This window comes from Cetorhinus maximus, chromosome 9, assembly GCF_964194155.1.
Source record: "Cetorhinus maximus chromosome 9, sCetMax3.hap1.1, whole genome shotgun sequence".
Classification (NCBI taxonomy): domain Eukaryota; kingdom Metazoa; phylum Chordata; class Chondrichthyes; order Lamniformes; family Cetorhinidae; genus Cetorhinus; species Cetorhinus maximus.
Genome location: NC_135887.1, coordinates 32,176,003 through 32,198,106, shown reverse-complemented (window position 1 = coordinate 32,198,106; position 22,104 = coordinate 32,176,003). Strand labels below are relative to the sequence as shown.

Here is a 22,104-nt window from a genome sequence, read left to right as displayed (position 1 = left end):
CCATCCCCCATGGCCCACATACCCCCTATGCCAACCCATGCCCCTCTAACCACCCCTCATGGCTCTTCATAGCCCTATGTCCCCCATATCCTCATGGCCCTCTATAGCCCCTATGCCAACTTAGTGCCAGCCAATACCAGCCTATGTCCCCCACCACCACCCTTTGCCCTTATCCCCTCCATATCAACTCGCCTAGTCCCCAGCATGGGTAAACTTCAGGAGCCACGCTGACATAAAATAAAGTTATGTGTCTATTGATAACATTACTATTTTAAACAAAAGACACTCTCATTAATAAAAACATCATTAAATACATAGAAATTCCTTCAACTAACTTTTTATGAAAACAAACATCTCTATTGTATAACCACTTGGAGCTGTCAATCAAGCTGCTCACTTAACAGGCACCCAACTGTGATAATGTTCATTCGTAAAATCAGTCACTGCAGCAAAATTCCTGATATGATTACACTAAGACTTATGTCAACAGAGTGAATATCAAGCACTGATTTTTTTAAAACTTCAGGCTGTTTTTCTAATTTAAAGCCTTTTCAGAGTTAAATCCATTGACAGCTTTGACAGTTCTAATGAGTCTTGACAATTACAATGCGTTTTGACAGTTCGTTGACAACTCGACAGTTCTTTGACAACTTGATGGTTCTTTGACAGCTTTGACATTTCTTTGACAGCTTGACAGTTGCTTGACAGCTTTGAAAGTTCAAATGAGCTTAGGCACTTTATACATTCAATCAAATTTACTTTTAACAATCTCAAAGGATGTCTTACCTCTCCAAAAGGATACTTTACCTCTCCCAAAGGGGTCCCAGGACCACATTCAAAGGGGCACCTTACTTCTCCAAAAGGGTACCCTGGCTATTCAAATGAATTCACCAGGTTCAAACCAAGTCTTACCTGGTCTAATCTGCACACTTCGGGTTTCACACTCCTGGCCTACCAAAATCCCACATCAGTTGAGGCAGCAGATGATTTAAATGGGTAGCTGCCTCCACGAGCCGCACATGCATGAACCCTGACTCAAGTTCCATCCCTGCGAATATAGGAACTGCTGTGCTCAGGGGCGGGACAAGATTTTTGGCCTCTTCCATCATTTTCACCACGATGGAGAACCTTTCTATCATGGTGAAAATCTCAGTCGTAGCTTTTGCCTTTCTTTTAACTTTACAGCTTCTGCGTCCCTATGTCCTAATAGTATATTATTATTTAATTAATTCATGGGATGTGGACATTGCTGACAAGGCCAGAATTTATTGCCCATCTCTAATTGCACTCAGAAGGTGCATTAAAATGCTGCAATTCTTGTAGTGAAGGTGCTCCTAGAGTGCTGTTAAGACAGGTGAACCAGGATTTTGCTCCAGTGACACAGAATGAGCAGTAATATATTTCCAAATCAGGGAGGTCTGTCATCTGAAGAGGAACTTGGAGGTGGTGTTGTCCTCATGCACCTGCTGTGCTTGTCCTTCTTGGTGATAGATGTCAAGGGTTTTCTGCAGAAGAAGCATTGGCAAGTTGCTGCAGTGTAGCTTGTAAATTGTATGCACTGGTGCATCACTGGTGGAGGGATTGAATGTTTAAGATGATAGATAGCGTGTCAATCAAGCAGGTTGCTTTGTCCTAGATGGTGTTGAGCTTATCAAGTGTTGTTGGAGCTATTCTTACCCAGGCAAGTGTAAGTATTCTTTAACGCTCCCGACCTGTGCCTTATAGATTGTGGAATCACTTTTGAAGAGTCAGGAGGTGAGTCACTCCCTATAGATTACCCAGTCTCTAATGTACTTTTGTAGCTACAGTGTTTATGTGGCTGGCCAGGTTAAGTTTCTGGGTAATCATGACTGATGATGAATTTGACAATGGTAATGCCATCGAATGCCAAGGGGAGATGATTAGACTCTCTGTGATTGGAGATGGCTGTTGCCTGAAACCAGACACTTGTGTCGCACAAATATTAGACAACGTCTGAATATTGCCGAGGTGGGCACAGATTGCTTTATTATCTGAACTGTTGCAAATGGAACGGATCACTGTACAATTATTAGCACACATCTCCACTTCTGACCTTATGATGGAGTGATGAAGCAGCTGAAGATACTGGAGCCTAGGACAATGCCCTAAGGGATTTCTGCAGAATGATTGGCTTCCTGCAACCACAGCTATCTTCCTCTGTGTTAGATATGAATGCAGCCAATAGACAGCTTTCCCAGGAAACCAGCCCATCATGCCTGTGATGTGCTTTTGAAACACTATCCAATTAGTCCCACAACTCTACCCTTTCCCCATAGCTCTGCAAATTTTCAAGTTTGCATTCAATTCCTTTTCGAAAGTTACTGTTGAATCATCTTCTGCCATCCTCTCACGGAGAACATTCCAGACTATTACAACTTGCTGTGCCTTGAGCAAGGATGGCAATGTGGTGACTGGGCCAGGAGCAAGGGGTGGTCAGTATGAGGTTACAGCCACAATGAGAGTGAGGCAGTTTGCGATGGTATTTTGGTGGGAGGTAGCAATGTTCAAATTACAATTGAAATCACCAGGGAAAGAGTACTGATAAAATTATTAGAACTAAAAACTGACTAGTCCCCAGGTCCTGATGGACTTCATCCTTGGGTCTTAAAATAAGTAGCTGCTAGAGACAGTAGGTGCATTGCTTTTAGTTATCCAAAACTCCCTAGATTCTGGAAAGGTCCCATCAGATTAGAAAATAGCGAATGTAACCCCCCTATTCAAGATAGGAGGGATACAGAAAGCAGGAAACTACAAGCCAGTTAGTTTAATATCTGTCATAGGGAAAATGCTGAAATCTATTATTAAGGAGGTTTTAGCTGGGCACTTAGAAAATCTCAGTGCAATCAGGCAGAGTCAACATGGTTTTGTGAAAGGGAGGTAACAAGCAACATGGATAACAGGGAGCCTGTGAATGTAGTGTACTTGGATTTCCAAAAGGCTTTTGACAATGTGCCATATCAGAGGCTACTACACAAAATAAAAGCTCAGGGTGTAGGGGGTAGCATATTAGCATGGATAGATGATTGGTAAACTAGCAAGAAAGAAAGAGTAGGCATAAATGGGTCATTTTTGGGTTGGCAAGATGTAACGAGTGGAGTGCCACATGGATCAATGCTGGGGCCTCAGCTATTTACAATCTATATTAATGACTTCAATGTAGGGATGGAATATATAGTTGCTAAATTTGCTGATGACACAAAGGAGGACATAAGGAGTCTTACTCTTTACTCCTTCCCCTCTCCAAAATTCTTCCTCGACTCCCGGACTCCTTTTCCCCCATATTCCTTCCCCTCTCTGCACTCCTTCTATCCCCCAGACTCCTTCATCCCCTGGACTCCTTTGTCTCTCCAAACTCCTTCCAACCCCAGGCTCCTCCCTCCCCCTGGACTGCTCCTCCTCTCCGTACTCCTCCCCCGCCGAACTCTTTCCCTGACACCTACCTCCCCAGTTGCCGTCTTCTCCCCCATTACCCCCTACTCCACCCATAGTCCCTCCCTCCCTCCCCTCCCAACCACCCCTTGACACCTTTGTGCCCCCCACCTCACTCCCCCCCAACACCTTCCTTCCCCCTCCCAACCTCTCTCCCTGACATGTTTGTTCCCACCTCCCATCCTCACTCCCGCAACACCTTCATTCCCCCCTTCCCTGCCTCAACTCCTCTCCCAGTCGATCCTAGACCTTCCTCTCCCACCTCCTGGTGCATCTTCCTCTCCTAAACACAGCTGCACCTTCCTCTTCACACCCTCGACCATCATCCATTGTGAGCAGACCCTTCGCAGTGACTTTCCACCTTCCATGAGCTGCTTTGTAGTGGAGCATGCCCATGAGAATCCAAGCAGCATGCCATGGGTGTTTCTCCAGGGTCCCTTTGCTATCAGGCACCAGCATCTTCTGTTCTTCAGATGTCCATGATGTGAGCAAGGCCCTGGTGGTAAGTCCCGAATTCTGCAGGTCATACTTGTCAAGACGTGTTCTGCACTGGCGTGTTTTCCCGCCGACATGGGCGGATGATCCAGCCTGGTGGCATGATTCTGGCGGGCTGGCCTTAAAATGATATGCAGATGTACTACAATGAGGTTTCCAATGTCCGTCAATGGGAAACGCGGCCTGCCATTGACGGGCAGGGCGGACGATTGGAAACTGGTTTCACAACGTCGTGAAACTGATTTTTGGCCTTCTTGCCATATTGTCCACTTATACTGCCAAACACAGCTGACACCGAGAATTCTGCCCTATGTATAATGATAACATCTTTATTATTTCCTTCTTTGGTATCTGCAATCAGGAAGCTCTTTTCACCATTTTCTAAATTAATATACACTTGAAAAGTAAAGTTGGGGAAGAAAATAGTTCTTAAAGTATGTAAATGATTTGCCAATGGTATGACAATGAGTTGAAGTTCCAGTGCTTTGCCCCATTCGAGCAGTCACTTTTCCTCAAAGGCTGTGTTTGCTGGCAGCGTCATGCATGCTCAATTGTATGCTGATGATAGCCCCAGTTAACAGCCACCATCTTTATAGAGGGCAATGTGCAGGAGGAGAATGTTGTGAATTTCTATCCTGGACTGACAGCGATGGGTTTTGTAAACTCCTTTTACAGGGGGTTAGGAAGAGAGGATTTGCAGACGGGAAACTAAAATCATTTCCTTGTGTGACATTTTACTACAGTCATGTTATTCAGTGTCTCTAAACTCTGTCTGACTATCCTGGTAATGTGAGTGGATTGTAAATTGCTGTGAGTGTTAGACTATATTGCCTCCCCTCACTCTCCTCCTTCTGCCACTCTGAGTTCCAGGCTGCAGTCTCCAGTAATGATGTAATTGGATTTCTGCACGTGGGCAGATGAGTACGGGTGCCCATCTTGCATGGTTATAAAGCATTGTCAGGAGACACGGTATTCCTTAAATGGCAAGTTTCAAACCATGTTGTCAGAAGCAGAACTTGCTAGCTGGCTGATGCTTCTAAAAAATCGGAAAGAAATTGGAGCTATTCACCTCACATGAATCTTCCTTACCTGTTAATGGCCAGTTGTGTTTTTACCTTCTCTGCTAGGGACTGATAAATGTTAATGGGAGAGAAAAACTTCAAAATGGTGAGAGAGCAAACAATTCTCAGAAACCTGAGGAGGTTTATCTCTTGTATTCTAAAATTGAAGCTGTATCACACTCACTTGACCTTAAATCTACAGCTATTCCAGAGTGCACAAGATCAATAAACCAAAAACCGAATACGACATCTACAGCTTGCTGGTTTATAACCCAGTTTGGTCAACATGTGAAGACAACGAATTTAAGATTAACATTATGCTATTTTCCTCCTTTTCCAGGATACTGAGATCATCAACACTGCAATACTGACAGGAAGAACAGTGGCCATTCCTCTAAAGGTTGTTGCTGTGGAAATGAATGGCATCATCACGGATGTGTCACCCTTTGTTGAGTGCAGATCAACTAATGAGGATATTATTAAGGTAACTTCACTTGAACTGTGAGACAACAATGATCATAGCATGAATTGTGAGCAAGTATTTCCAGCTGAATTAATTTGTTTTGTTCACACAATAACAGATTGATTACACTCAAGAAAATGGATGTAGTGTCAGTATTTCCATTACACATTAAGGTGACAGCCATAGCAAACATGGTGTCTGCCATGATCCAAATGGGACAGTTTGACTTATGTTTTACAAAGATGTAACATAATTACATGAGAACGGGATGATAGCATCCTGATTAGAAGTAGTTAATATCAGTCGGAAGCACCTAGAGATTACATCTCAACTTTATTGTGTACAGTAAATTACAATTTTGGAACTTAGTGTTGCATTTAGGTTGCAAATACGGTCCAACATCAGTACTTGTTTTTAAAGTATTGTGTATAAGATTAAGTTATGCCGTCTCACTTATTCCACACACTGCTCAAAATAAAGCAGCATTCTGTATAAACACACATGCAATGTCCTGCTCACCAGCTTCCATGTGCCAATGAAATTTCTAATGAGCTGGCAGTACAGTTATCTGTTTTCTTATTGTAATGGCAAACATATTATAAAAGTGAACGTATTGCTAACTGAGCCTTCAAAACCATTGATGCTATTGTAGAAAATGTTTTATATTAGTGTATCATTTTAAGAAGAATTGGACCTTTTATGGATTTGAGTTACCTAATTATGTTAGGAGTTTATACAAAAGCAAAATACAGTGGATGTTAGAAATCTGAAATTAAATAGAAAATGCTGGAATTAGTCTGCAGGTCTGGCAGCATCTGTGGAGAGAGAAACAGTTTATTTTGGCTTTATTTTGGCAGTGGCCCCAATGACGAGCTGGAAATCTGGGAAAACTCCACCTCAGCCATTTCCAGAAGCCCCAGCCCAATTCTGTAGCAATCAAGCAATTAACTGCCTGGTATCATGGCTCCCATCCCTATAAGCGGCAGCATCCCTCCTTCAAGAGCTGCCAAAAGCAAAGACCACTGCTGGGATTGCATCCAGTCCAGAGCAGCATCATGGATGTTGCCCTGGAACAAAGATAAGTGGAGTCGGGGTTGCTATGGTCAGTCAGGCAGGCCTGGTGAGGAGTGGGGGATATGGTTGGTGAGGGAAGAGGGTGTGTTACCACGCGGGAGGCCTTTGCAGTCAAAAGGGTCTCTCCATGGGCCACACTGCTCGACCAGAAGATCCCACACCCCCAACCCCGCAGGTAGGCCCCCAGGTTTCAATGACGGGTCTCCCCATGCCACTTATAGGATGCCAGAAGCAGCAGGAATGTCTACTTAGTAGACATCATGGTATATGCTTCCTATCCTCTGAATGAAAAGAGCAAAGATGTGCATTGATGCATCACTTTCTGCTACTGAGGCAATGCTAAAGTAAATAGACACAATGATATCATCCTAAATGTCTTCCTACTCCTCTACTGCATCACGGCAAATGTTTGGTCTATATGATCTGTAGACCAAGGCCACAATAGATTATAAATTGCAAATTATCATTAGCTGTATGCACAAGCATATTTATTTAACAATTATGATTAATAACACTTGCATTTATATAATACCTTTAAAGTATAATAAAGTTCCCAGGCATTCAGAGGTGTACTCAGACAAATTGGCTGCCAAGACAGAATGTTGTATGAGGAGGAATGACCAAGAGCTTGGACAAAGAGATAGATTTTAAGGAAGAGGGGGAGGTGGAGAGGGAGAAGGGTTTAGGGAGGTCATTCTAGGGCATGGCGCCAAGCTGGGTGAAGGCACAGTCGACAATGGTAGGTTGAAGGTAGATGGGAATGCAAAGTGGCCAGGGTTTGATGAACAAATACTTGGGGTAAAGGATTGTAGGCTGGAGGGGGTAGAAGAGGACCAATACCTTGAAGGGATTTAAAAACGAGCATTAAGCTGCCCTCCAATCTCAACGACGACAGTACCTCCCAATCCCCCCAATCCTAGATGCCACCACCAATGGTACCTTCCTGATTCTGGCCACTACTACCTTCCCTCACAATCACTGTTACCCTCCCACCTGATCACTGTTACCCTTCCATCCAATCACTGCTCCCCTCCTCCCTGATCACAGCTACCCTACTCCAGATCAGTTGTGCCCTCCACCCAATCACCTCTACCCTCCCTCCCAATCACTTCTACCCCCCACCTGCATGGTACAATCACCAATAACCTCCCTCCCATTTACCTATATCTCCCTGTTTACCGATCCTCCCTCCCGATCACAGCTATACTCATTCATGGACACCACTACCATCTTTCCAGATTGGCCTCCTCCTTTGTTGTGTCCCTTTAAAAACCTGTATGAGGGCTGCTAATGGCGACATGCAAATTGATTTTCAAGTCCCCTTCTAAAGCGAAGTGCCTAGGGACACCTGTTTAATGTCCATAGCTTGCTGACCTGATGATATGGGCCTTGGGCCTATCCATTCTACAATTGATCCCTGTGGCTCCTGCCCACCTGTTTTTGGGTGTATTTATATTTCTGGGCCTTGAATCTCTGCTCAGACCTGTTTTAAATCAGTTAAGATATTGAAGGATTAAGCAGGAAAGAGATGGAGCAGTACTCAGCAGTTTCCAGTGATCTAGGCAGATGCCTTCTGTTGCAAGCATTGTGAGATTCACTACAGTTCATTAAGAGAAGATGCCTCACCAGTCATAGTTCATTTTCAGTATATCAAAGAGGCTTTCACTGAGTGCTTTGAAAAGAATTGTCCAGCTGCACTTACTCCATGCTCTGATAAACACATGGCCTGACTGTTCTTATTTGAATCTTAATGGCGTAAACAATTTGAGTTACTAGACAAGTTACACATCGATGCACTCATCTTTATCCTAGTGCTAGACAGATTTGGTGATTTTTTAACCTGACAGTGCTGTAGCTAGTGTGACAACCCTAAAGAAAGCAATAGTTCTGACAGCTCATCAGTTGACTGCAGCAGTCTGCCTGCATTGCTTTTAACCAAGGATGTACCAGGAACAGGTTGTCAGATTCACAGCCCTTGTGTAATATGATGCGAGTTACATGAGCATATTGACGGATTGGGACAGTCTATTCTCTAAAATAATTTATTATTCTCCATTAAGAATAACACTCAGTATTGGTAATTGCTTTCAGATTTTATTGGCTCAGTGATTAGTGCTCGTTATGTCTAGGCAAAAGACTTTAAATCAAAATATGATTGCACTGTTGTAACTTGCATAATCATTTTCAATTTTTTTAACACGCAACAAACAAGAGTTTTTGTTAAGTTGAAAAATTTGCCAACCCTGTTTTCGGGTATAGGGGTCATGACTCGCACACCTGCTGAGGCATGTAGCATACAGACTTCATGCTGCCTCCTCATCTAAATTATTTCAGCATGTAGTCCAGTGCAGAATGCAGTGCTTACTGGCTGCACGCTCAAAATTGGGCTCAGCAGTGTGCATGGCTAGCACCTGTTTCATGTCTGAAAGGCAGCCTTCTCTCTTAAACGGGAGCTGCACTTATTATACAGAAGTTGCTGCAGGCTGCCTGTGCAAAACTTGGAGAGAAGCAAAAGTACAGAAAATGGAGCAAAAGGCAGGAGAAGGGGCTCCCAGATTTTCTGATCCTCCACCGCTGGAGGTATTAGTACATTGGAACATAGGACGTAGGAGCAGCAGTAGGGCATTCAGCCCTTCAAGCCTGCTCCGCCATTCAATAAGCTCATGGCTGATCTGGTTGTGGTCTGATCTCCAACTTCCTGTCTGCCCCCCATAACTCTTGACTCCCTTGTCTATCAAAAATCTAATGCAGCCTTGAATAAATCCAATTACGCAGCCTCCACTGCTTTCTGGGGGATGAGAATTCCACAGACTAACGACCCTCTGAAATAACAAAAACTCTCCTCATCTCAGTCTTAAAAGGGAGACCTCTTATTCTTAAACTGTGCCCCTGAGCACTATCTCCCCCACAAGAGGAAACATCCTCCTAGTATCCAATCTGTTACGCCCTCAGGATCTTATATGTTTCAATAAGATTGCCTCTCATTCTCCTAAACTCCAGTTGGGATAGGCCCAACCTATTCAACCTTTCTTCATAGGGTAAGCCATTCATCCCTGGAATGAGTCGAGTAAACTTTCTCTGAACTGCTTCGAACAGAATTATTTGCTATTTTCAAATAAGGAGACCAAAACTGTACCCAGTACTCCAAATGTGGTCTCACCAGAATCCTGTACAGCTGCAGTAAAACTTCCCTACTTTGTTATTCCATTCCCCTTGCAATAAACGCTAACATTCCATTTGCCTTCCTAATCACTTGCTGTACATGCATACTAACTTTGTGTGACTCGTACCAGGCCATTCAGATCCGTCTGTACCACCAAGTTCTGCAATTTCTCTCATTTAAATAGCGTACTGCTTTTCTTTTCTTCCAAGTGGCAAGTTTACATTTTTCCACATTATACACCATCTGCCAAATTTTTGCCACTCACATAACCTATCTATATCTCTTTGCAGACTCTCTGGGCAGAATTTTACTGCCCCGTTCGGCGGGGACGGGGCTGTAAAATGCGGCGAGACATTATAAACCCCATTGACTTCAGCGGGAACGTAAAATCCCGCTGCCGTAAAATTTAGCCCTCTATGTCCTCTTCACAACTTACTTTCCTACCTATCTTGGTGTCATCAGCAAATTTAGCTACAATACCTTCAGCCCATTCATCCAACTCATTGATATAGATTGTAAATAGTTGAGGCCCTAGCTGATCCCTGTGGCACTCCACGAGTTACAGATTGCCAACCTGAAAAAGGACTATTTATCCCCACTCTCTGGTTTATGTTAGCTAACCAATCCTTTATCAATCTAATATGTTACCCCTACACCATGTGCTGTTATCATGTGTAGTGACCTATGATGTGGCACCTTATCAAATGCTTTTTGGAAATCCAAGTACACCACATCTCCAGGTCCCCTTTATCCATTGTTACTTCCTCAAAGAACTCTAATACATTAGCATAACATGATTTCCCTTTCACAAAATCATGTTGACTCTGTCTGATCCCATTATAATTTTCTAAGGATCCTCCTATAACCTCTTTAATAATTGATTCTAGCAATTTCCCTACGGCAGATGTTAAGCTAACTGGCCTTTAGTTTCCTGCTTTCTGTCTTCCTCCTTTCTTGAATAAAAATGTTATTTTGCTATTTTTCAATCCGAATGGACCTTTCCAGAATCAAAGGAATTTTGGAAGATTATAACCAATGCCTCTACTATCTCTGCAGCCACTTCTAATAAGATCCTAGGGTGCAAGTCATCTGGTCCTGAAGACTTGTCAGCCTTTACATCTAGTGACTTTCCCAGCACCTTTACCCTGGTGATGATGATTGTTTTGAATTCCTCCCTCCCTTTCGCCTCTTGATTTTCAAGTATCTTTGGGAAGTTTTCTAAGGGCAACATTTCCCCCCCCCCCCGTCAGGGGTGGGGGGGGGGGTGTGCGGGAGTGGGTGAGGGCAGGCGGGTTACCGATCGGCGCACCCATTTGGGGGCGCGCCACAATTTTACGTGGGCAGGCCAATTAAGGCCCGCCCAGAATGACGACCGCCAGGAAGCGCTATGTGCTCCCTGTGTGGGCGGGGGGATTCCCTGAGCCAGGAGTGCACTCTTTCGTGCATGCGTGCAAAAGAGCGCACAGATCTCCCTGAGGCAAAGTGCTCAGGTTTGAAACATTAAATAGAGATGAGAATAAACATTACTGACACGTTCCCTCATGTGCCAGTGTCACATGGGGTGGGACATGTCAATTTCTTATATTTAGAGATTTCGTACAAGTTTTATGAAACTTCATCCCGCCCATGGATGAGGTTTCATGTTTTTTCAGAAGCCCCCCTGGGCTCCTGGCCTGCCCGCTAACCTTAAGGTTGGACGTGCAGGTCCATTAATCACTTTAACTACTTTTTTAATGGACTTTAATAGACCTTTGACAGTTCGGCAGGCATGCAGCCGATTCAGCTGCGCGCCTGCCGAACTGAAAATCTAAATGACGCGGGGTGACGTCCGGACGCATCCCCCGCTTGCTGACCAGAAAATATAGCCCTAAGTCTTCTATAGTGAAGACAGACACAAAATACCTCTTCAATGCCACTGGCATTTCCTTGTTTCCCATTATCAATTCCTCAGGCTCACTCTCTAGAGGACCAACACTATCTTTGGTACAGGAGATGGAAAGGAGAAAGGTGGCAAGAAATTAAATGGCAAAGTGATGCTTTTAGTCTCACCTGCATTATTCACTCTTAAAAAACTGGAGGATGAAATGGCAAGATGGGAAATGAAAGTAACATTATTTAAGGACCAGGTGCCCTGATTGCAGGTAAGTAAATTTATGGAACTTCTTCCACTGCAAAGTGGCTGAAAATACTCAAGTGTTTTTGGGGGTTTCTTGGTGTATTTACCAAAGGGTGTTGCCGCATCCTCATAAGGATGAAAGAGGAATGACTGACATGTGCACAAAAAGGCTGCAATACATATGGGGCAGCATTGAAAGTGTCTATGGGTTTGCAGCACAACAGGGAGATGAAGCAGAGGCTGTGGAAAGAGCAAGTTCCACGGCATGCCCAAAGAACATAAGAAATAGGAGCAGGAGTAGGCTATTTGGCCCCTCGAGCCTGCTCTATCATTGAACAAGATCATGGTTCATCTGATTGTAGCCTTAAGTCAATTTTCCTGCCTGCATCCATAACCCTTGACTCCCTTGTAGATCAAAAATCTGTCTAACTCAGTCTTGAATATATTCAATGACCCAGCCTCCACTACTCTTTGAGGTAGAGAATTCCAAAAATCAATAACTCTCTGAGGGAAGAAATCCATCATCATCTCCAACTTAAATGGGAGATCCCTTATTTTGAAACTGTGCACCCTAGATCTAGCTAGATTCCCTCACGAGGGGAAACATCCTCTCAGCATCAACTTGTCAAGCTCCCCCTTCAGGATCTTATATGTTTCAATAAGATCACCTCTCATTCTTTCAAACTTCGATGAGTATAGGCCCAACTTGCTGAATTTCTCATAAAACAACCCCTTTGTCTCAGGAATCAACCTGGTGAACCTTCTCTGAACTGCCTCCAATGCAAGTATATCCCTTCTTCAGTAGGAAGACCAAAACTGTATGCAGTGCTGTATGTGTCGTCTCACCAATGCCCTGTATAGTTTTAGAGAGACTTCCCCACTTTTATATACCATTCCCCTTGCGATGGATGCCAACATTCCGTTAGCCTTCTTAATTATTTGCTGTACCTGCATGCTAACTTTATGTGATTCATGCACAAAAACACCCAAATCTCCCTATACTGCAGCATTTTGCAGCCTCTTTCCATTTACATATTTTGTTTTCCTATTCTTCCCACAAAAGCAGAGAACCTCACATTTTTCTGCCTAATACTCTTACCGGCCAAATTCTTGCCCGCTCACTTAACCTAACTATATCCCTTTGCAGACTCTGTGTCCTCCTCACATTGGCTTTCCTATCTATCATTGTATTGTTATAAAATCATGTTTTATATTAAAAATGACTTTATTTATTTTGTGGGCAGAAACCATAGGATACCTTTTAAAAAGCCACTCTACCATCTCTCACCTGGATGCAATAGTATTGTCAACAAATTTGTCTACACTTGTTCCCTTCATCCAAGTTATTGATATAGACTGTAAATAGTTGAGTCCCCAGCATTGATACCTGTGGCACCCTACTAGTTATAGTTTGCCAATCTGAAAATGACCCATTGATCCCATTATTTAGCCAATCCTCTCTCCATGCTAATAAGTCACACCCAACACCATGTACTCTTGTGTAGTAACTTTTTACCTGGCACTTTGTCTTTTGGAAATCCAAATACACGTCCACTAGTTCCCCTTTATCCATCCTGCTTTTCAGATCCTCAAAGAACTCTAATAAATTTGTCAAAGATGATTTCCCTTTCATAAAACCGTGTTGACTCTGCTTGATTGTATTATGATTTTCTAAATATCCTGCTGCTACTTCCTTAATAATGGAGTTCAGCATTTTTCAATGGCAGATGTTAGGCTAATTGCCTATAGTTTCCTGATTTCTGTCTCTTTCCTTTCTTGAATAGAGCAGTTACATTTGCAGTTTTGCAATCTGCTGCGACTTTTCCAAAACCTAGAGAATTTCCTACCAGTTTAGAAGTATTCCCTGTATACTCCTTCACGGTGAGAGGAGGCTGATGGCAGGCCGGCCAATGCACCAGCATCTTAGTGTGCGTGCCCATTCAGCGTACTCTTGTTTTTAGCCAGAGCGAGGTCTTCATCTGAGTCTTCTACAGGACAACTTGTCTGCCGCCTCTCCCTACAGAGAGCCTGCAGACAAACCATCCTATGCCCCCGGACTGGCTTCAGCTCACTCGTTCACAGATGGTTCAACACATTTTGATGCCAACTTTATAAAAACCTTCAAGATGGGTGCATTGTCAGTATCCGAGCTGATGGCTGCAAGTGTCTCATGAAGTGACAGGGTTTCTTCATTATTGCTGTGCTGATGCGCCCTCACTCCCTCCCTTTTTTGGACTGCTGTGGCTGGCAAGTGGAAACTCCTTTGTGCCTGAAAGCAAAAATTCAGAAGGAAAGGTTAGAATAAGGAAAATGTGTTGGGTAGAAAGCAAGAGGCTTATGGCCATATCATCAGCAGCTTGCTCATTGTGCCAGGTAGCAGGATAAGGGTGCGCTGGGAGTTGAGAAGGGACATAAGGTAGGAAGATACCATCATCCTTAATGTACTTAGTGATGTCAGATGCTACCAGACCCGTCATAGCCGGGGCAATGATGCTGAAAGCAATCTCTTCCATAGGGTTAATGATATGCATGTGCCTTTGTCCCCTCTCCAGCTCTTCTCTACTCCCTTCTTTTGTATGCACCTTGTCTGGCAAAAGAGAGGGCAGAACATCAGTGGTTGTGTAGCACTGTGTTTGTGTGATGTGCCTGCCATAGTTGATTAGTTGAAGGTAGGCAGCAAGGCATGGGTGTGAGACTGGCATCATTGTTAGGCTTGTGAGAGTGAAGTGAAGTATCTGGATGCTAGGTATGAGTCCTGAGTGCCAAGGACTGGTGCTGGGTGAGTGAAGTGGGTGTGGTGCATTGAGCGGCATGAGAGGCTGGTGGTGTAGTGGGTAAGAGAATGATAAAGATCATATTCACTGGCGTTGACCACATGCATAAGGTCATTAGATGTTTTGCACAACATTTTGAAGACAGCCTTGATAGTAAAGGATGGTATATAAACAGTAGTAAGACAGGATCACAAGATCAGGAACTAGCATAGTATGGCTGGAGATGAGGAATAATTGGGATCAAAAACGCTGTTGGAAATATTTTATAGGCTCCCAAGCACTAGTTATATCATTACACAGAGCATTAAGCAATAGATAATTAAAACTTGTAAGAAAGGCAATTAAATCATTGTGACAGGCTTCAATTTCCATATAGACTGGACAAATCGAATTGGCAAAGGTAGTGTGCAAGTGAGTTTGTGGAAGCTTCCAATACAGTTTCAAAGCAATATGTTACAGAACAAACTAGTGACAAAGGTATCTTAGACATAGAATTGTGGAATGAAGCAGGGTTAATTAGTAATTTCATAGTAAATGATCCTCTGGGAAAAAAGTTAATATAATACAATTGAATTCCATATTAAGTTTGAGAACAACGTACTCAAGTCCAAAACAAGAATCTTAAACTTAAAGCTAATTTCTGGGTATGAGGGGAAAGCTGGCTAAGGTTGATTGGATGAATAGACTAAAAAGTATGACAGTAAATAAATAGTGTAAATATATAGTATGACAATAAATAAATAATAGTCAAGGAAATGGTTCAAAAATTGCAATAAAAATACATTCCATTTTAAAAAAAAGCTCAGTATGAAAGATGCATCAGTGGCTTACTAGGGAAGTTAAGAATAGTGCTAAGTCAAAAGAAGAGACTTATATTGTTGTGAAGAATTGTATTCAGCCTGAGGATTAGGAGAGTTTTAGAAACCAGCAATGGACGGACAACCAAAAGGTGAAAAATAGAATGAGAGTAAAATAGCCAGGAATAAAAAAAATAGATTGTAAAAATTTTTAAAAGTATATAAACAGGAAGAGAGTAGCTAAAGTAAATGTTGGTCTGTTAGAGGAAGAGATGGAAGAAATTAGCATGGAAAATGAGGAAATGGCAGAGACCTTGAACAAATATTTTGGGCTGGATTTTCGTCTCGGGTTCTGAAAATACGAGTCAGGGCAGTTCTCAACTTCGCCAACCCAAACTCGTCACCTCCTCCCATACCACCATATTTCATCTCCTAGAAATGTGTGCAGGCAAAGGTCTTCCACCTTCCTAGGCAGGCCAGATGCAACATCAGAAGATGCAGATGCAGAGACAGGCAGGTTAAAAAGCCTGCCTAGGTTCTCGGGGACATCAACCCAGCTCTCCACATCATTTTTGTACAGAGTTGGACAGAACATTAAACATACAATTATTGGAGCTTGTAACAAAAGCAATGTTAACAGAAGCAATCCCTCAACCCTCACCCCCTCAGCTCATCCGCCCACCCCTGTGCCCCCTCCATGCCGTTCATATCCCCTATTCCCTCTCCATGCCCCCTCATACCCCCCATGCTTCCTCCATATCCCCCATGTATCCTCATATCCCAATGCCTCCATATATCTTCCATAGCTATTCACCCGGTATCCACAATAGACAGACTTATGAAGTCATGCACTAAATCAGTGGTAAGTCTTTGATATGCGCTTGAAAAAGAACAAAACCTCTAATAATCTAATGAAGCTGTCAGGCAAACATACTGGCAGTCATGCTGCACAGAAAGAAAAAACTCCAGGCCCATTGAAAAGAGTCAAATCCCCTCAAGTGGTCATTGAGTTGGAAAAACAAGCATTCATCTATTCAGAAAAGACATCAAAACCCATCTTACTGGGCTCAGCTGCCAAAACAACCATTTCAGCACCAAACAGTGGAGCCTATTGAAATTGACAGAACAGATGGTTAGTTTTTTTTCTATGCTACACCAGATGGCCTGCCATTAAAAGAATTCCAGGAGCAGGTGGCTGCTTTTTTTCCTAAGTTGAAGCAACTTTTTTTTTGGAAAGTTAAAGCACTGTGGACATTTAAATCACTAGATCATGATATGAGAGTTCTCAAGCACTGGTTTCTACAGTTTTGAATGCATAGTGGCAATTTTTTCAATGAAAGAAAGTACTCTAATGAATCTCAACACCTACATAATGCTGGTCAATGTAATGGTCAACTTAACTTTTTTGGACCGAGCCCTATGATCAATCATTGCAGTAAAAGCACATCTAACTTATAAGACAGCATGTAATAATGACATTTGAAATTGTCAAAACATTTAACACTTACCTGTCAAAATGTTCCCAACTCCCTTACCTGGAGGTTTTCCCAAGGGCCCATCCAACCCAATGAAAATACTGTGGGACACGAAATACGAATATCCCCTAGGCCTGTCAAAGGTGACCCTGACATCACACACCCTGTGTGTGGGGTCACAACCCAAACCTAGCCCAAAACCTCTTCCTGCATATGGGAAGTTGTTTGAGGCTCTTTTTGAGAGGGAACTTCAAATTTCCAGACTCATGTCCACAGTTTTACCAATTTCTGTACTCATTCCTGATTTTTTTGCATGTGAAAATCCAATCGTTTATGTCTGTCTTCACAGTAGAAGACACAAATTACATACTAGAAATAGAGGGTAACCGGTAAGAGTGATGAACTTAAGATAATTAATAACAGCAGAGAAAAAGTGTCAGCGAAGGTTAAGAGCTTAAAAGTCAACAACTCCCCAGGACCTATTCTGCTACTTCCTCAGGTTTTAAAAGAGGTAGCTGCAGAGATGGTGGTTGTACTGGTTCAAGTTTTCCAAAATTCCCTAGATTGTAGAACAGTCTCAGTGGATTGAAAATTAGTAAATGTAACATCAATGTTCAAGAAAAGAGGGAGAGAAAAAGCAGGGAACTACAAGCCATTTAGCCTGACATCAGAGGCAGAGAAAAAGCTGGAATCTATTTTTGAGGAAATTTTAACAATTCACTTAGAAAATCGTAGTATGAGCAGGCAGAGTTTGGTTGAAGGTAGATTTAGAAATGCAAAGATAAAAGTTGGGGCAATAGAAAGTATATCTACACGGTGTAGACAAAATGGGTGGGATACAAAGGGACAGAGAGTTTAACAGTAATAATACATCAGAGAGTAGGGTCACGCAGGGAATAGTAGTAAAAAATAAAACTGAAGTCACTTTATCAGAATGTGTGGAGTATCTGCCGTAAGATAGGTGAACCTTTGCCACAAATAAAACTAAATGGTTTAGATCTAATCGCCATTACAGAGACGTGGTTACAAGGTGGTCAAAGTTGGGAAATAAATACTCCAGAGTACACAGCATTTCAAGATGACAGGCAGGATGGAAAAGAGGAAGTATGCCCAGATAATAAAGGATGACATAAGGACATTAGTGAGAAAATGGCTCAGAAAATCAGGAATTAGAATCAGTATGGTTGGAGATTGGGAATATCAAGGGTCAGAAAACACTGGTGGGAATAGTTTATAGCCCAGCTTATAGTTATACTGTTGGACAGAACATTAAACAAGAAATTATTTGAGCTTGGAATAAAGGCAATGTAATAGTTGTGGGGGATGTCGATCTTCATATAAACTGGGCCAATGAAATTGGCAAAGGTGGTCTGAAAGCTGAGTTTATAGAATGCTTTTGTGACAGCTTCCTGGAGCAATTATGTTGTGGAGCAAAGTAGGGATAAAGCTATGTTAGATCTAGTATTGTGCACTGAGGCAGGGTTAACTAGTAATGCCATAATAAAAGATCCACTTGGAAATAGTGATCATAATGCAATAGAATTCCACATTCAATTTAAAAATGACATACTCCAATCACAAAAATTTTAACTTAAACAAAGCCATTTTCATAGGTATGAGGGGAGAGCTGGCTAAGATTGATTGGATAACTAGACTAAAAAACATGGCAGTAAATAAACAATGCAACAAGTTTAAAGAAACAATTCAAAATGTTCAACAGAAGTACATTCCATAGGAAATCAAAAACATAGTGAAAAAGATCCATCTGTGGCTTACTAAGGAGGTTAAGTGAAGTATTAGATTAAAAGAAGAGGCTTATAATGTTGCAAAGAATAGCAGTGGGCAGAATCCTACGGCCCCGTTTTGGCGGGGACGGGGCCGTAAAATTCGGTGGGCCATTATAAATCCCATTGACGACAGCGGGAACATAAAATCCCGCTGTCGTAAAATTCTGCCCAGTAAGTCTGAGGATTCGGAGTGTTTTAGAAACCAGGAAAGGGCCACCAAAAATTTGATTAAAAGGTGAAATAGAACATATGAGTAAACTAGCCAGGAATATAAAAACAGATTGCAAGAGCTTTTACAAGTATATAAAAAAGAAGGGAGTAGTTAAAGTAAACTTTGGTTTCTCAGAAGCAGAGACAGGCAAAATTATCTTGGGGAATGAGGGAAGGGACATTAAACAGATATTTTATGCCTGTCTTCACAGTAGAAGACACGAGTAGCATATCTAAAATAGTGGGTAACCAAGGAGCTATTAAGAGTGAGAAAGTGAAGGTAATTAATATTTGCAGAGAAAATCTACTGGAGAAACTCAAGGAACTTAAATCCAACAAATCCCTAGGACCTGATGGCCTACTTCCTAGTATTCTAAAAGAGATAGCTACAGAGATAGCGAATGTGCTAATGGTGATTTGCCAAAGTTCCCTAGATTCTGGAACAGTCCCAGCAGATTGGAAGGTAACAAATGTAACACCACTACTCAAGAAAGGAGGGAGAGAGAAAACAAGGAACTGTAGACCTGTTAATCTGACATCTGGCAGTGTTGGACTCTATTATTAAGGAAGTCTTAACAATGTACTTCGAAAGGCATAGTATGATTAGAACAAGTCAACATGGTTTTACAAAAGGGAAATCCTGTTTGACAAATTTATTAGAATTTTTTGAGGATGTAACTAGTAGGGTAGATAAAGCAGTACCAGTAAATGTAGTACACTGGGATTTCCAAAAGGCATTCAATAAAGTGTCACACAAAATGTTAATACTCAAGATAAGGGCTTATGAAATTGGGAGTGATATGTTAGTATTGGCAGAGGATTGGTTAATGGGCAGGGAGCAGATAGTAAGGAGGAATAAATGGAGCATTTTCAAGTTGGCAGGCAAGGACTAGTTTAGTGCTGCAAGGATCAGTGCTAAGGCCTCAGCTACTTCAACCTGTATTCATGATTTAGACGAAGAGACATGTATTCAAGACTTAGACAAAGAGACAGAGAGTAATGTATCTAAGTTTGCTGACAATATAAAACTAAGTGGGAATGCAAGCTGTGAGGAAGACAAAAAGAGTCTGCAAAAAGATATGAGCAGGTTAAATGAATGGGCAACTAGATGGCAGACGGAGTATAATGTGCGCAAGTGTGAGGTTATTCATTTTGGTCATAAGAAAAGAAAAGCAGAATATTTTTAAAAAGGCATGAAACTTGTAAATGTTGATGTTCAGAGAGAGTTGGGTATACTTGCACAGGCACACAAAAAGTTAGCATGCAGGTACTGCAAGCAATTAGGAAAGCAAATAGAATGTTGGTCTTCACTGCAAGGGGATTGGAGTAAAAAAATAAAGATGTATTACTACAATTGTATGGGACTTTGGTGAGACCACACCTGGAATACTGTGTGCAATTTTGGTCTCCATATTTAAGAAAGGATATACTTGTATTGGAGACAATACAGTCAAGGTTCACTAGGTTGGTCCCTGGGATGAGAGGATGATCCTATGATGAGAGGCTGAGTAAATTGGGTCTATATTCTCTGGAGTTTAGAAGAATGAGAGATGACCTCATTGAAACATTCAAGATTATGAAAGGGCTTGAGACATTGTTTCCCCTTACTGGGGAATCTAGAACAAGGGCATACAGATTCATAATAAGGGGCCAATCATTTAGGACTGAGATGAGAAGAAACTTCTTCATTCAAAGGGTTGTAAATCTTTGGAATTCAGTACCCCAGAGGGTTATGTATGTGGCATCATCGAATATATTTAAAGGCTTAGATAGACAGATTTTTAGTCTCTCAGGGAATCAAGGGGTATGGGTGCAGGCGGGAAAGTGGAGTTGAAGCCGAAGATCAACCACAATTATATTTGAGTGCTAAGCATTCTCGATAGGCCACGTGCTCCCCTCCTGCTCCTATTTCTTATGTTCTTGGAGTAAACATGGTTGTAGAAAAGGGAAATTGTGTTTGACAAATTTAATTTGAAGATATAACTAGTAAGGTGGATATAGGGGAGCCAGTAGGCGTAGTATACTTGGATTTCCAAAAGGCATTAAATATGATGCCACATATAAGGTAAATAAACAAGATAATGGTGTATAGCGTAGGGGGAATATAATAGCATGGACAGAGGATTGGTTAACAGACAGCAAGCAGAGTAGGGATAAATGGGGCATTTACAAATTGACAGGCTGTGACTAGTGGAGTCCTGCAAGGATCAGTGCTGGGCCCTCAGCTATTTACATTCTATATTAACAACTTAGATGAAGAGACCGAAAGTAATGTATCCAGGTTTGCTAAGATTACAAAGCTAGATGGGAATGTAAGCTGTGTGAAGAATATGAAGAGGCTGCAAAGAGATATAGGCAAGTTAAATAAAAGAGCAACAAGATAACAGATGGAGTATAATGTTGGGAAGTGTAAGAATAGGAAAGCAGACTATTTTTTAAAAGGCGTGAAACTTTTGAATGTTGATGCTCAGAGAGATTTGGATACACTTGTAGAAGAAACAAGAAAGAAGAAACAACAAAGACTAGTAATCCAGAGACCCAGGGCAATGCTCCGGGGACCTGGGTTCGAATCTCACCACGGCAGATGGGGAAATTTAACTTCAGTAAAAATCTGGAATTAAAAGTCTAATGATGACCATGAAACCATTGTCTGGTTCACTAATGTCCTTCAGGGAAGGAAATCTGCCATCCTTACCTGGTCAGGCCTGCATGTGATTCCACACCTACAGCAATGTGATTGACTCTTAACTGCTCTCTGAAATGTCCTTGCAAGCCACTCAGTTGTAGCAAATCGCTACAGAAAAATAAAAAATGAATGAAACCGGGCGAACCACCCGGCATTGACCTCGGCACTGGAAATGACAACGACAAACTCAACCCTGTAAACTCTGCAAAGTCCTCCTCACTAACATCCGGGGGCTTGTGCCAAAATTGGGAGAGCATCCCAGAGACTAGTCAAGCAACAGCCTGACGTAGCTATACTCACCAAATCCAAATGCGGCGAGAGCTGGACAATATCCAGGCATGGGCTGGCAAGTGGCAAGTAACATTCGTGCCACACAAGTGCCAGGCAATGACCATCTCCAACAAGAGAGAGTCTAACCATCACCCCTTGGTATTCAATGGCATTACCATCGCTGAATCCCCCATTATCAACATCCTGAGGGTTACCATTGACCAAAAACTGAACTGGACTAGCCATATAAATACTGTGGCTACAAGACCAGGTCAGAGGTTTA

The 22,104-nt window shown here is 42.2% G+C and overlaps 1 protein-coding gene across 1 annotated transcript in view; it reads left to right on the top strand.

The window, feature by feature from the left end:
- The window catches only part of tmem132e (transmembrane protein 132E), an 841,056-nt gene that overhangs the window by 577,816 nt on the left and 241,136 nt on the right, over positions 1 to 22,104 (top strand). The window contains exon 5 of the mRNA XM_078548464.1: positions 5,347 to 5,490. Coding sequence (XP_078404590.1) covers positions 5,347 to 5,490 — 144 coding nt within the window. The remainder of the gene's footprint in view (positions 1 to 5,346; positions 5,491 to 22,104) is intronic.